Source organism: Lycium barbarum, chromosome 12, assembly GCF_019175385.1.
Source record: "Lycium barbarum isolate Lr01 chromosome 12, ASM1917538v2, whole genome shotgun sequence".
NCBI lineage: Eukaryota > Viridiplantae > Streptophyta > Magnoliopsida > Solanales > Solanaceae > Lycium > Lycium barbarum.
The window spans coordinates 65,070,481-65,085,722 of NC_083348.1; the positions used below are offsets into that span (position 1 = coordinate 65,070,481).

At 38.3% G+C, this 15,242-nt stretch overlaps 1 protein-coding gene across 1 annotated transcript; it reads left to right on the forward strand.

The window, feature by feature from the left end:
• Positions 1-4,854: 4,854 nt before the first annotated feature.
• On the forward strand, positions 4,855-6,269 carry LOC132624354 (uncharacterized). The gene is made up of 2 exons (XM_060339147.1): positions 4,855-6,091; positions 6,208-6,269. The coding sequence occupies exons 1-2, from the start codon at positions 4,855-4,857 to the stop codon at positions 6,267-6,269; spliced, it is 1,299 nt and encodes a 432-aa protein (XP_060195130.1).
• Positions 6,270-15,242: the final 8,973 nt, after the last annotated feature.

A 15,242-nucleotide genomic window follows, 5' to 3' on the forward strand; every position in this document is an offset into this window, starting at 1 on the left:
GAGCTGCAGCTAGTTTGGTCATCGCGGTCGCGATGTCTTGGGCCACGATAGCGAGAAAGAGATTTTTCGGTGTCCTGCGATCGTATGAGTGGGCACCGCGATCGCGATTAAAGGGATGACTGGGCAGAAACTTAAAACCCCATCTCGAACTTGAACATTTCATTCACATATTTTGAGCTTGAGACCTCGTTTTGGAGAGTTTTTGGAGGGGTTTGTCAAGATTCTTCTCAAGGGTAAGTTCGTAATCCTACTTTTACCATTATACCTTTGATTATTAAGAAACTTTATCATAAAAATCATGATTTAGGATGACGAGATTTGGGTTTATGAACCCTGTGTTGGAATTGGGAATTTCTTCAATTGAGTATCAGTTTGATGTTGGATTTGGTTCTTTTTTTATTTTTAGACTCCAGATTCCATGGATTATGGGTAGACTAAGTTTGGGACAAATTTCCCATTTTACCCTTCGAGGCACAAAATTCTATTTTGAGTGGCTTTTTAGGTCCGGAACTAAAACATAGAACTATGGGTATCATTAAATTCTTATAAATCCCTAGAGTAATAATTTGACCATATTGAACCTGATTTTGCAATAAAATTACGGTTTTGACCTTTGGGGTTTGGTGCGGGGTTTTGAGCGGAGTTTTGGGTTGACTTTCTAGACCCGAATCTTTTGTATGGATTTATGGATACCGATAAACTCATATTCTTATCTAAATATCATATTTGGACAGTTTGAGATCGTTCGGAGGCTCTACATAAGGGCAAGATTGTGTTGTGATCGTTAGACTTCAATTTAGACAAGTTGAGCCTTTCTGACCTTCACTAAAGCGCCGTGGTTGGTCTAATTGAATTAATAAAAGGGGATTATGGGGTATCTAAAGGGGGCCCCGATACTTGTGAGGTGATGAGCACTTGTATCGCGTATCGGTGCCATGAAATGAGTATTTATGTAATTTCCATTGTATAGTCCGGTGAATGTCATGCTTTGGGCATTAGCTGATAACATATATTGATTTGTGTCTGTGATTGGGATATGAGGTCCATTATTTATTGCTTCTATGCTATTACCTGTCTTATTGTGATTATGTGTTCTCATCACTCCTAAATACTCGTTTGAGCTAAAGATTGAGTCTTTATTGCTTAGCTTGATTGCTTATGATAGTGGCATGTTGTGACGGTTCGCATTTTTCGCGGGCGGGGTTAGCGCTAGGAAAAAGCTTCTTCGAAATCGTTGGTGCTCTTTCGGACTTTGTTTTAAAAGAGTCGCCACCTAATTTTTAGAAAATTAGGAAAATCAGTTTTGAAGGGTTTATTCATTCGCCGTGAAAAATCTTCTTAATCCAAAGTTCTAGGTAAGGGTTCTGGTGATCCCCTAGGGAAGGTGTTAGGCACCCTAATATTAAGGATCCGTACTATACGGTTGACCTTCGAGTTCCAATGTGTGGGCATTTGCATGAACTATTTAGTTAGTGTTAATTCCCGTAAAATTTGTCTTTTTATTTGCATATCAAATTCTTTTCTTGAAAAATTTGAGTGTAGTTCCCTTATATAGGGGCTATTTTTTAGGCTGAATCTATCGTATATAAAATATATTTCCTCTTATATATGAGGATAAATGATCTTTTTCAAAGAGGAAAAATGAAATATATATGCTTTTAGTTCATGCTTTGCTCCACATAGGTTCGGGTTAAACATATACTTATGCTAAGACCCCTTGCCTATTACTTCTATTGAAGGACGTCTTAGTATATTTGAAAGAGGTTATTTTAATTCGGCATTGGTCCGCGAAAACAAGTTGAATTGGTGAAGGATAATTACCTATTATATATTTTGGACTTAAAATCTTATAAAAAAAAAGGGAACGATAATGAATTTTTTGATGCAATGTTGACGGATTCTAGCCCAAAACTTATTTCTTTTGGTTTTCAAAAAAAGGGCTCAAGACTAACTTTAAAATTGAAATCTGGTCTTATAACAGTTTAGTGGGCCGTGGCCCAAAAATTCAATTATGTTGGTTTGAGACTTGTCAAAATCATGCCAGTTTCTCAAGAACAAGGCACAGTATACACTTTGATTTGTTTTTTGAGTTTACCATGATACCGACTACCGAGAACCTTTGATGCAGTCCAAACTGATCAAGACATGTTCTAGTCGTCCCGGCCATTCACTAGGAGTCAGGCTATGGTCCTTCATGGTGTTCACCTACCTTTAGAGAAGGAGTTTGCGTTTCAAGAGCCGTGGACACTACCTAGCCTGGGGAAGCAGCCTATGGACTTATTTGTGCTAGCCCATGGACCCACTTTGGAGTCCCATGCGTGTGGCTAATGATTTGGAGCCCTGTGAGGCCATATTTTAAAAGCCGACTTGTGGCTATTATTTTAAAGACTAGGTGTAGACTTTACCTATATAAGCTACACTTAGAACTATTTCTGATTTTAGAACCTATCTTGACATATATGAATATTGCACTTTTTCTCTCTAGTTGAGACTTGTGATTTGGTGGACTCCAAATTGTACAACCTTGTTTCGATCATTCAATTTGCAAGAGATTGTTATTCTCTTGAGGATTGTTGCATAAGATAGGTGCCTTTGATCCTTTTGGAAGGTAACTAGGACTAGTTCTTCTAGTTATTGTCCAATTGTTTATCAATTGTGTCTTCTTCTATCTTGTCTTTATTTTCTTGCATCATTTGGTATCAAGAGCCAGTCATAGATTTGTCCCTACAAATCTAGTCCTTGTTTTGTATCAAACTTTATTTAACCAAAAAAAAATATATTATGTTTTGGACGAATTTCTTAGTGTTCTTAGGGTTAAACTTCTTGATAGTTGTTGTTTTGGATGAAATTCGTGTTACTTGGAGTATTTGGGTGTTCTTGATCTGTTGGTGAATCTGATTTTGTTTTGTGTTTGAAGACATGTGTTCTTGGATGTTCATATGTTCAAGAAAAAGTTCATGAACTATTATTTTAAAGTCTCCAATCGTGCCATTAGTTTAGGTATCTTGGGTGATCCATGGTGATATTTGGAAACTAGGCATCAAGATGGTCATTTTGGTATATCATTTGAAGTGTTTTGAATACTTGTGTTCTTGAGTGTTCATAAATATTTTGTGAATGTTCATGTGTGTTCTTGATAATTTCAGATTTACTAACTTTGTTTGATCTAATTTTGGTGATAAGTTAAGTTTTCAAGGTGTTAGGGAGTGTGAAAGCTATTTGGGAAGTCAAAGGGACTAGTCAAGAGTTAATTCCCAAGGAGTTGGTGCATTGAACCCCTCCAAAACGTGGAGAAGGGGGCTGCACTCATTAGAAGAAGTAAAAAAAATCAGTTTGGGGTGTGTGAAAGGGTGTACACGCAAACAAATAGTCAAACCATTAATTGACACAAGTTCCCAAGTCAATTCTTGGGAAGACTAACAGTCACCTTGAGAAAAGAACGTCCAAGTTCGTAATTACCTCTTGGGAAAATGAGAAGTCAAGTGTGCAAGTCCCTAGTCATCTGTTGGGAAGACGAGAAGCTACATTGAAACTTGTAGTAATTAAATTCCAAGACAAGTTGGTCAAAGGATATTAATTAGTAAGACTTAGGGGTCTGCCTTGCACGTTTTAAGGGGGGTTGGGAAGCTTCTTAATCCTTTCTTTGTGACATAACTTCTAGCTAGTATTCATTGAGTAATTACCTACTCAAAGTTTACTAGTTCTTGAGCGATAACTTCTTTCGTGCTAATTCTTTTTAAACTTTTCTCGTTTTGATTCATAGTGAATTGTTTGACTCAGTGCGCCACATTTAAAGGAGTCGTCCGACTATAGAGTCCCATAAACTCACTCTAATCCCAAAGAGGTAGCAGCCTCTTTTGTCTACTGAAGTGATCGAAAAGGAGTTGGTCAATTCCGAGAAAGCCAATTACAACAAGTTTGAGTGAACCAAACCTTTACATTATTGAGGGAACCGAGCGCCACCCAAATAAAGTAAGGGAGTGAGTAAGGTGATTTCTAACCTTAACCCATTTCTTTAAGCTTTGTTGTGCAAGTACAATGGCAGGAGATGAAATTGTTGCAGAGGTACAAGGAGGAGTGACTATAGCCGACCTTGTGGTAGCAATGAACAACATGACAACTCAGTTGACGGCTAAGATAGACGGAGTGGAATCAAGGATGCAAGCCCTTGAACAAGGGGGAGCACCATTGGTTCCAGGGGACACCAGTTCTAGTACAATACCACCAGAGCAATTTAATGATGTGGCCCGTCGACAAAGAATGAGGGAAGAAGCTGCCCGTAATGCTCATGCTATGGGAATTCCTCAAGTTCGTAGAGTTGAAAATCCCATACTTCCGGATCCTCATATTCAAGTTCAAGTACCTCCTATGAGGGCAAGGAGAAATTTGGTCCAAGTTGATGAAAATGTTAAGGTCTATGACTTAGAACAAGCCGAAGATGAGTTTGATCAATAGTATGTTCGGAGAGCCCAAGAACAAAGGGGCCAAAGGAGATATAGAGGAAGAGGAGGTCGAGGAGCATATGTTGGGAGAAATCTTGAGCATAACTATGGCAACCATGATGATTATCCGGATCTGGTCCGAGGGAATCAAGGTAGAAGGGATACTAATCTTAACAATGTCAAGATCACTATTCCACCATTTAAAGGAACTAGTGTTCCGGACAAGTACATCGATTGGAAGATTCGGATTGAGAGAATATTTGACACAAATGAACTTTTGGAGGAGCGGAAAACGGTTTATGCCATTGCCTCTTTTGAAGGCTATGCTTCTACATGGTGGGAATCAGAAAAGCGAGTTCGGAGAAGACATGGTTTACCGGAACATCTTACTTAGGGACAATTGAAACATGTCATGGATGCTAAGTATGTCACTGCCAAGCATCGTCAAGAGCAGCTCCGAAGGATTTATGAATTGAAGCAGGGTTCTAAGACCATAGAAGAGTTCTATGATGAGTTTGAGAAAGCAAGAATGGCTCTTGATCTTGAAGAAGACGAGGAGCAGCTTATCATCCGATTCAAAGCTGGGTTGAACCAAGAAATCTCATCTCAATTGAGGTTACTCACTTACTATACTCTTGATGAGGTGTTCCAAGCGGCTATAGAGGCAGAAAAAGGGGTCAAGGAGGACAAGACATTCAGATTGAGAGGAAGTGCCAATACTACTTCGTGGAGTAGGGGTCAGGATTTGAAGAGTCCAAGTTCGAGTGCTAGCCATGATGTTAAAACGCCACTTGAAAAGAATCCAACCAAATCTGAACCAAAGGACTCCGGAGGTAAAGCTCAACTCAATTCTCCTAGTGCTTCATCTATTCAATGTCATAAATGTAAGGGATATGGGCATATGGCCAAAGAGTGTCCTACTCGGAGGACCATGCTTATTCTTGATGATGGCACTATTCATGAACAAGAAAGTGAACCAGAAGATGGCAATGAAAAAGAACTTGATCATGGTCTTGAGAAACCGGAAGGAGAAGAGGAGGATGATCTGCCCGAAATGTTTCTTGTGGTGCGGAGAAATTTGAGCACTATAAGCTTGGAAAATGAAGAAGATGTGCAAAGGGAGAATTTTTTTCATGCTAGGTGTAGGGTAAAGGGGAAGGTTTGTTCATTGATTGTGGATGGAGGAAGTTGTGCTAATCTTGCTAGCCAAACTTTGGTTGAGCAATTGAAACTGCCTACATTGAAACATTCCCGACCCTACCGATTACAATGGCTCAATGAGTGTGGTGAATTGCGAGTTACAAAGCAGGTTTTGGTTAAGTTCAAGATAAGAGCTTACCAAGATGAGGTAAAATGTGATGTGGTACCAATGCAGGCATGCCATTTACTTTTGGGAAGGCCGTGGCAATATGACAGAGCTGCAATTCATGATGGCCGAGCCAACACATATGCAGTTCAAAGTGAAGGTAAGAGTCTCATACTCAAGCCTCTGTCACCAAAGCAAGTGATAGAAGATTATCGTCGGATGAAGAAGTTGAAGGAAGCGGTTAAAGGAAAGGCTAGTATTGTGACTGATCCTAAGTCCACATCACCACCGCTGGGTAACGAAAAGGTATGTGCATCAATGCAACCGGGAGAGTACTTTAAAGGTAACGATGAAAACAAAATGATGATTTGCCTAGTGCATAAAGGTATTCTCTTGAGTGATAGCGATGATTTGTCTAATGCTAATCAATTTTCAAGTTTTGTTGAGAATCTTTTGCAGGATTTTGTGGATGTATTTCCCGAGGAGATGCCAAGTGGACTGCCTCCCTTGAGAGGAATTGAGCATCAAATAGATTTTGTGCCCGGATCCCAAATTCCGAACAAACCAGCCTATAGGTGTAATCCGGAAGACACCAAGGAACTCCAAAGGAAGGTTGATAAGCTCTTAAGCAAGGGGTTGGTGCGGGAAAGTTTGAGTCTGTGCGCCGTTCCGGTCATACTTGTGCCAAAGAAATACGGAACGTGGAGAATGTGTGTCGATTGTAGAGCTGTCAATAAGATCACGGTAAAGTATCGTCATCCTATTCCTAGGTTAGACGACATGTTAGATGAGTTAAGTGGTTCTTGTTGGTTTTCCAAAATTGATCTTAGGTCCGGCTACCATCAAATCCGGATGAAACCGGGTGATGAATGGAAGACCGCATTCAAGACCAAGTTTGGTCTCTATGAATGGTTAGTGATGCCATTTGGCCTCTCTAACGCACCGAGTACTTTCATGAGATTGATGAATCATGTGCTTAAACCATTCATAAATAGGTTTGTTGTGGTTTATTTTGATGACATTCTTGTGTATAGTAAAACTGTGGATGAACATGCTGATCACTTAAGGCAAGTCTTTGATGTTTTCAGAAAAGAGAAATTGTATGCTAATATGAAAAAGTGTGCCTTTTGTGTTGAGCGTGTTGTTTTTCTTGGTTTTGTTGTGAGTGCTAGTGGCGTTGAAGTCGATGAGTCAAAAGTAGAAGCTATTAGGGATTGGCCTACCCCGTCTAGTGTTACTCAAGTGAGAAGTTTTCACGGGTTGGCTAGTTTTTATAGGAGGTTTGTGAAAGACTTTAGCACCATAGCAGCGCCTTTGACTGAGTTGATAAAGAAAGAACAACCATTTGTTTGGGAAAAGTCCCAAGAGAGAGCATTTAAGGAGTTGAGACATAGGCTTAGTTCTGCCCCATTGTTACAACTACCCGACTTTAGTAAGACCTTTGAGATTGAGTGTGATGCTTCAGGGGTCGGGATAGGTGGAGTACTAATGCAAGAGGGGAAGCCTATAGCTTATTTCAGTGAGAAACTTAAGGGGGCAGCTTTGAACTATTCGACATATGATAAAGAGTTGTTCGCCTTAGTGAGAGCTTTATCCCATTGGCAGCATTACTTGTGGCCGAAAGAGTTTGTGATTAGAAGTGACCATGAGTCTTTGAAACATCATAGAGGCCAAGAGAAGCTGAATAAGAGACATGCTAAGTGGGTTGAGTTCATGGAGGGTTTTCCCTATGTGATTCATTACAAGAGAGGCAAAGAGAATGTAGTGGCCGATGCCTTATCTAGAAAGTTTTCCCTAGCTACCACTTTGACTTTTAGACTTTTAGGATTTGAGAGCATAAAGTCTATGTATGAGCATGATCCTAAATTTAAGAGCATTCGTGAGGATCTAGTGAGTGGGAAGCGGGTAGAAAAATATCAGTGGCATGATGACTATCTTTTTAAGAAGGGGAGGGTGTGCATACCCATGTCCTCGTGGAGGGAGTTACTGATTCGTGAGGCACATTGTGGAGGTTTGATGGGTCATTTTGGGGTGGATAAGACCTTAGGTATTCTTGAGGAGCAGTTTTTTTGGCCTAAGATGAGGCGAGATGTGATGCAATTTTGTGGTGCTTGTTTGGAATGTAAGCGAGCTAAGTCTAGGTCCAGTCCTCATGGTTTGTATACCCCTTTACCAGTTCCTACTAGCCCGTGGATTGATATATCTATGGATTTTGTTATGGGTTTACCTCGTTCTAGGGCTGGTCATGATAGTATCTATGTTGTTGTGGATAGATTTTCTAAGATGGCTCATTTCATCCCGTGTAAAAAGTGTGATGATGCGCTGCATGTTGCTTCTTTGTTTATTGCTAATGTGTTGAAATTGCATGGCGTGCCACGTACCATTGTTAGTGACAGGGACACGAAATTCTTGAGTCATTTCTGGAGATGTTTGTGGGGTGCACTTGGCACCAAGTTGTTGTTTTCGACTTCTTGTCATCCTCAAACGGATGGACAAACTGAAGTTGTGAATCGTACTTTGGGAGCTCTACTTAGGACGATGAACAAAGGGAAATCAGGAAATTGGGTTGATCAATTACCCATCATTGAGTTTGCTTATAACCGTACGGTGCATAGAATGATAGGGAAATCTCCTTTTGAGTGTGTGTATGGTTTTAACCCCTTGATTCCATTGGATTTAATCCCTTTGTCTCGAGATGCTATTTTGAATGTTGAAGGTACAAGCAGGGTAGATTCATTGCTTAAACTTCATGCTAAGGTGAGACAAAATCTGGAAAAGGCATATGCTAAGGTGGCGTCCAAGGCGAACAAGGGAAGAAAGAAGTTAGAGTTACAAAAGGGCGACTGGGTTTGGGTGCATTTCAGGAAAGATAGATTCCCGAACCAAAGAAAAGGAAAGCTGTCCGCGCGGGGAGATGGACCATTTAAAGTGTTGGAAAAGATTAACGATATCTTCCAAGTGAGTATAATGTTTCAAGCACTTTCAATGTTTCAGACCTAGTTCCTTATGTTTCAGGTGATGCAGTCGAGGGTGAAGACACGGCGATTTCGAGGACGAAATCTTTCCAAGAAGGGGAGGATGATGCAGTCCAAACTGATCAAGACATGTTCCAGCCGTCCCGGCCATTCACTAGGAGTCAGGCTATGGTCCTTCATGGTGTTCACCTAGCTTTAGAGAAGGAGTTTGCGTTTCAAGAGCCGTGGACACTACCTAGCCTGGGGAAGCAGCCTATGGACTTATTTGTACTAGCCCATGGACCCACTTTGGAGTCCCATGCGTGTGGCTAATGATTTGGAGCCCTGTGAGGCCATATTTTAAAAACCGACTTGTGGCTATTATTTTAAAGACTAGGTGTAGACTTTACCTATATAAGCTACACTTAGAACTATTTCTGATTTTAGAACCTATCTTGACATATATGAATATTACACTTTTTCTCTCTAGTTGAGACTTGTGATTTGGTGGACTCCAAATTGTACAACCTTGTTTCGATCATTCAATTTGCAAGAGATTGTTATTCTCTTGAGGATTGTTGCATAAGATAGGTGCCTTTGATCCTTTTGGAAGGTAACTAGGACTAGTTCTTCTAGTTATTGTCCAATTGTTTATCAATTGTGTCTTCTTTCTATCTTGTCTTTATTTTCTTGCATCAACCTTTCATTGCTATATATTTTTTGCAATCTGGATTTATTTATGAAAAGAGTCATGTCCCTTTTAATGCTAAATGAAGATTTTGATGACTAATTTTGATAACAAAAACCGTTTAAGTGCTAATCTCTGCCAGAGTTTCCAAATCCAAGTTGTTTCTTTAGGAAAACATATGTTTTGTTTTCAGTTTTAGAATTCTTTTTGAAAGTGAGAAAATAAATAGGTTTTTGGAAATTCGCAAAAGGGGCCTAATGTCCAGCTAAACGGCTTAAGTACTGTCTGCCTAAAACGTCTAGTTCCAACTATTTGGTTTCCAATAATGTTGTGAGTTGTGAGTTTTACAAATACAAATGAGGATAGACATATCATATCACAAGAATAAAACAAAACTTGGGGTGTACCAAGTTCCTTAACCATTTTCACCCATAGTTGGGCCTTCATAGACATATATTAGCTTCCTTTATTTCTCGTACTTGGCCGAATTCGAAAGAATTGTCCTATTGGACCTTAGGCCCAATAGGGAGGATGTATCCCCAGCCCAAGTGGCCATGCGATGAGTAAGAGGGGTGGGGGGGGGGGGATAAAAGGAAATAGGTTAGACTGAATCCTATGAAAATTCACATAATATACGCTGAAAATATACACATATAATGATAACATTGAGATAGGCATAGCCAAGATGTCCTAGCATGATATTTTTTCCCATGATGCATTTTAGTGATGTGTGGGCAGAGTGTATTGGAGTGGTATTAGGGTGGTTTCCACCCTCCTTGTTCCCAGTGTCGCACAAGATCCAAGGGGTTTCATCGAACCCTAGGCATGGCTGGCACTGGGGGAAGGTTTGGCCAACCCACAATCAAGCACAAGTGTATAACTAGGATCCAATACCACTGAACAACTTTAGCCTTCATCCCAGGATGGAGTACAGATATAACTCTTAAGAAAAGATACTACTTCACTCTACATTCATGATTGCCACTTAATCATACCAAGGAGACAAGAGCATATTCATCACACTATGTATCGTATTTAGGCTAAGAGTGGTTTATGCCAAGTAAGCTTATCAGTTTCTATACATAAATGTATAGTAATAGCAAATATCAATATGAAATTTAGTTACAAACTACACATGTATAGAGAACCCAACAGACCCTGGCAAATAAGGAGATATATCCTAAGTCACAGTTTACAAGGCCAAGTATAGACTGAGCAGACAAATATCATCATAGAAGAGGGACTAACTTTAAGTCAAGCTTGAGATACATGAATCATGGAGATAGGTGGGTGAATTCCAGGTCCCAGTTGGACCAAAAGATGAAGACACCGAGCAAGAATATGCATCTACACTTATAATATAAAGGGGTATGCATGGAATCATTTATGTCTCTTTGGGTGGTGTTCCTTTTAAAAAGAAAACTGTATGATCTTCAACAATCTTAATAACTCTGTTTCAATTTTAACCCCTGATTATTCAAATTTCCTATTTTCTCTTTTAAAGTTTTTCCCTTGGTATTCAGTTAGATTATGTACATCATGCTCACTGGTTCGTCAGTAAGTCTTTACTAAACACTTATCAATGCATGTCTGATTCAACTTATTCCTTTAGGTCCTGGCAGTAAGTCTACATGATTTTGGAAGGATATATTCAGTCAACCTGCACCACCATAGCTCAGGAAAATGCCATGATGCCTTTTATACAAAGGGAAGATGTGGTGGATCCAACAGTGTCATGATCACCCTTTCTTTAGATCCCTTCTCAAAGCACCTCTTTTTGAAAAGACTCTTCCTGGTCATGTGGTTTGAGTTTACCTTCAACCCCTTCCAATTATAAAGGCTATTTGCTATAAAGAATCTTTTCTTATAGCCAATTGTCTCAATAAGTTAATTACAAGGATGTATAAATGGATAGGATCATTTAGGTTAGAGTCATGATCATTTCAACACTAGAAGCTAACAAGTTCTATGCAGGGTCACAACATAAGTCAAATGTCACCAACAGATTTCTTAAGTCACTTCATAGAATTACCCTAGACCAGCCTAGGAATTTAACAATGTTATGTCATATCACAAGCCTCATCTAGGTAGGCCATAGGAAGTGTATAAGAGACATTCAGGAGATAGAGGCAACCAAAACATCTTGACAGGGCATTAAAGATCAAGCCTGGACATAAATTTACTCAAGTAGTGGACAGTAGGCAATTCCCATTTTTATCTTAAGCTGGTTAGGTTCCAATAGACTCATGCAAGGCATTTCATGTTTTAATCAGCACAAGCCAAATGGGCAATTTGATCTTGGATATGGGGCAGTCACTTTCTTTTTAAGAAGACAACATTCAGAGTCTCTAAATGGAGCACAAAGGGAACTCAAACTACCATTTACCAGATGGCCATGAAACAAACATTTATATTTTTTAAGTAAACTCCTCCATTTTTCTAAAGGGCCAGATCCTGAAGCTTTTAAACATAACAAGATTCACAGAAGTAGAAAAACAAAAGGAAAAGGGAAGATGTGCATTAACTGGAAAATGAAGCACATTTCTGAAACTGTCATACAAGTGCAAAGAAACAAAGTGACTCTTCATGAACATGTCACATGGCAGACACTTTAGGTTTCTAATCTAATTTTTAAAAGGCTAGTTAATTAGCAAAATATTGACTTAAACCCCCTCCCTCACTTTGCTAACCTAATCTCTAGACATAATCCCCCTTAACCTACACATGGTTCAATCTAGTCTAAGCAGTCTCACCTTCTTTTTCCTTAGTCATGTTTTAACAGGTTGAAATAACAGGGTAATGATTTTTTATCAAACCAATGGTTCATTGTTAATCTAGCCTTTCCTTCGCTCCACACAGCCTTGTTTCAACACCGTCCTAGACTTATTCTCATTATGATTCTTTCCCTGATTTGCCTATTCAAACTTTTGTTTTTTAGTAGTGATTAATTACTGATACTAAGTCCACTCAACAACTCCTCTAACCCTGCACTTATATTGTCAATAGCAACTGGTCACTTTCATTAGTCAGACCTGATCAATAAAGCTCCAAACACATCAACCTCCCATCAAGGGAGAAGAAAAACACATACTAGGCTGTTAAACTTGTTTTAATTTAGCTTGATTTTACAAATGAAACAGTAAGCCAAGCTGATTCTCAGGAAAAAAAAAAAGTGGCTCCTTACTTAGTGAAGAAAAAAAATGCTTGATCTATCCGTGTCTCTTATCCCTTTTCATCTTATTTACCAAGGTCAATACAATTATTGCACATTCATAGAGTTAACCAGCTAACAGGAAGTAAGAACAAATCACACAGAAGATCAACCTAAGTCACTGGTACAGCAAGGTAGCACCAACCATAGATGACCCAACACATTTGCACACACACACTCTTTTAGGCACAGTCTTAAAAGAATTTTCAACTCAAGCATGATAAGATAGGAGTAGAGCAGCCTTACTTTACAAGGAAATATCACAAATCAAACTGGTGGCAGTCTCAGGTATGTTTAATAAGGCAAATCAAGAGGTCCTCAAACATAACTAAGAATACTTAAGTCATGAATTCTTTTTGGAGACAGGTATTATCATATCATGATGCAAATATTACAATGTTTATCCCACAAACATGTCATAATGACTTTCTAATTAATATCCTAAGCAACCTTACAACAACCTAGGTATTTTCTGATTAAACTAGACCCTCTTGTTTCAATAAATACATATTAATAGTGTATTGTGACCCTTATCAAAATTCAAGATCACACAAGCCATTTCCAGATTCCAACAACCTCAAACACCTTTGCAGAGTTATAACATTGAGATAGGGCACCCACCTTAAACCAGATAATCATGTACACATAAGTAAAGCATCATGTTTGTAAAGAATTTACTCTAAAGCTTGCTAAACAGTGCCTCAACAATTATACTACAAGGCCATCAACCAAGAGCATTTTTAACAATACATACTAACAACTAACTTATCAAATGACAAAGAACATAAAAGAGGGGTTGGGTATTACCTTTTTTCGATGCAGCCCTTGTCAAGAATTGATTCACAAGCTCCTTGTGCTTCCAACCCAAACTCAACCACAACAAAGGAGAAAAAGTAAATAAATTTTTGACTAAGGGACTCAAACCAAACGAAGAGGTTTTCTTTTGAGTCTAAAAAATTATACTTTGCTTAAATTTCAAGTTTTTAACTTAAAATTCTAGCTTTCTTTGATTTTGTCTAATTTTGAAAACCTGTTTTGTGATGAAGGTTGGGGTTCTATTTTATAGAACCCCAAGGCTGTGAAAAAACCTAATAATACCGATGTGGGACGAACCAATTTCGTTCAAATCACCCTTGCAAATGAAGTTCTACGGTTGAAATCGACCAGAATAAAAAACGCATGACTAGATCTGAGTATTGTTCTACTCGATCTGGCCCGTTTGTACTCAACCAATGAGAATCGAACAACATACAACAATACAGTAGCAAAAACAAAAAACAAATGCAGAAATCGTGTAATAGAATAAAAAATTAAAAGAAAGGTCGAAGCTAAAAGCGACTTATACCCCGTTTGGAGCGATTTTGAGTGAGAAATCGTTAGATCATTAATTTTGCATGCATTTGGATGCCCAAAAAGATTTTGAGGTCTGAGACCTCTGAACGTTTGTGATTTTGGAGATGAGAGAGCAGAGAGAGCATAGGCGGCGCTAGGGTTAAGCTGGAAGAGGAAAGAGAGAAAGGGAGGGGGTGTTTGGCCCTTTCTTTTTCTGAAAATGATAAGTGAAAGAGGTAGTTACCCCCCTATTATTTGACTTGGGTCGGGTCAGCCCCTATTGGGTTTAGAATCGGTCCAACCGTTTCTTGGGGAATAAAAAGGGCCTCTCCTCTTTGTGTATACACTAAGTGTACACACATATATCTCACATATATGTTGTGTATACTTGGTTTACATGGTGAATATATTTAGTCATTAACCGTTTATAATTAAAACTACTATTAAAGAAAATTTAAACCATGGGGAAAAATAGGTTGCTATGTATTTTGTAATAAATAATAATAAATAAAAAAAGAGAAATGATTTTTAAATGATGGTTAAGTCGTTGATGGGCCTGAAATTCAATTGGTCCAACACATTCATTTTAATTGTGGCCTCTTAGCCTAGATTCCTTTTTTAGAAAATTAAGACAACATATTATTTTAAATAAAATATCGACAGGCTAATTTCTAAAAAATATAAGCTAATTCCTTTAAATGAAAGAACAATTAAATTAATTGAGACTAAGGAAAATCAAGAAAAAACGAAAGTATATATGAAAAGGGATGAATTTTGCAATAATTATTATTTAATTAATTAACTAGTCTAATTAAATAATTAAAGGGCGATTATACTTATTTTTTGTAAAAATCAGGAGTAGTAAAGAAAAGGTAAATAATTAATTACTTAAAATATTTAAGTTATCCAAATTTCAGAGGTGAAAATAAAAAAGAGAAATGTTAAACAAAATAATTTTAAATGATTAAACAAGAATAATTCAACCAAATATCTTTAAAATTATTTATTATTCTCTAAATAAAATATTCAGCTTTTTTAGTAAAAATCATTTAAAACCATGAGAGATATTCAGCTTATTCAATTATTACCCAGAGACCCCAAGTGATTAAAATGACTTACGGGAGGTCAAAAATTAGGTGTCACCACATGTCATATTCATGCTTTAAATAGTATGTCATAGGCATTAGAGGATACGTGTACAAGATCCGAGGGAAAATGGTTTTAGACGGAGTGATACTGATGATATGAGCCAGATTGGTTAAGTGACAGGTAATGTGAGCCTACGGGTTGAGTTTGATGTTTTGGAAAT